The sequence below is a fragment of the Sinocyclocheilus grahami genome, unplaced genomic scaffold, assembly GCF_001515645.1.
Source record: "Sinocyclocheilus grahami isolate Dianchi unplaced genomic scaffold, SAMN03320097.WGS_v1.1 scaffold5508.1, whole genome shotgun sequence".
Taxonomy (NCBI): Eukaryota; Metazoa; Chordata; class Actinopteri; order Cypriniformes; family Cyprinidae; genus Sinocyclocheilus; species Sinocyclocheilus grahami.
In genome coordinates this window covers 1-425 of record NW_015510182.1, presented here as the reverse complement: position 1 = coordinate 425, position 425 = coordinate 1, and the positions used below count along the sequence as shown (strand labels likewise).

The window sequence follows — 425 nt, the reverse complement described above, 5'->3', positions numbered from 1 at the left end:
TTTTTTTATTCCTGTGGTCTGCAGTAGTTCTCAGGTTATTTGAACGCTTGTTTTGACTTGTTTGAACGTGTTTTAAGTCTCGCTGAGGCCCTCTAGTGGAATCTGGACTCACTGACGGTGAATCTGAACCTCGCTGAACGAGCTCTGGACGGAGGTGCAGTGAGGCATTGTGGGTAACGTGCTGATGTTCTTCATCTGTGTCCCTGCAGGGATTCCAGTGGAGGAGGATGAGGAGGATCAGGACTCGTCTATCAAAGCTCGTCTGCTCGCTCTCGTCTACAAGATCAAAGGTCAACCGCAGAGATCTGAGCGCGAGCCCACGGAGAAAGAACAGAGCGCTCCCTGTAAGCTCGACTCCTTCAGTCCCGAATGCTACACTGTAAAAAATTACCGTGAATTTAACGGTAAAAGAGTGTAAAAATGCT

The 425-nt window shown here is 48.5% G+C and overlaps 1 protein-coding gene across 1 annotated transcript in view; it reads left to right on the top strand.

The window, feature by feature from the left end:
• The window catches only part of LOC107577238 (ryanodine receptor 3-like), a gene marked incomplete at both ends in the record, with an annotated part of 11,881 nt that extends 11,537 nt beyond the window's left edge, over window positions 1-344 (top strand). The window contains 2 exons of the mRNA XM_016263338.1: window positions 97-154; window positions 210-344. Coding sequence (XP_016118824.1) covers window positions 97-154; window positions 210-344 — 193 coding nt within the window. The remainder of the gene's footprint in view (window positions 1-96; window positions 155-209) is intronic.
• Between the last annotated feature and the right edge of the window lie 81 nt (window positions 345-425).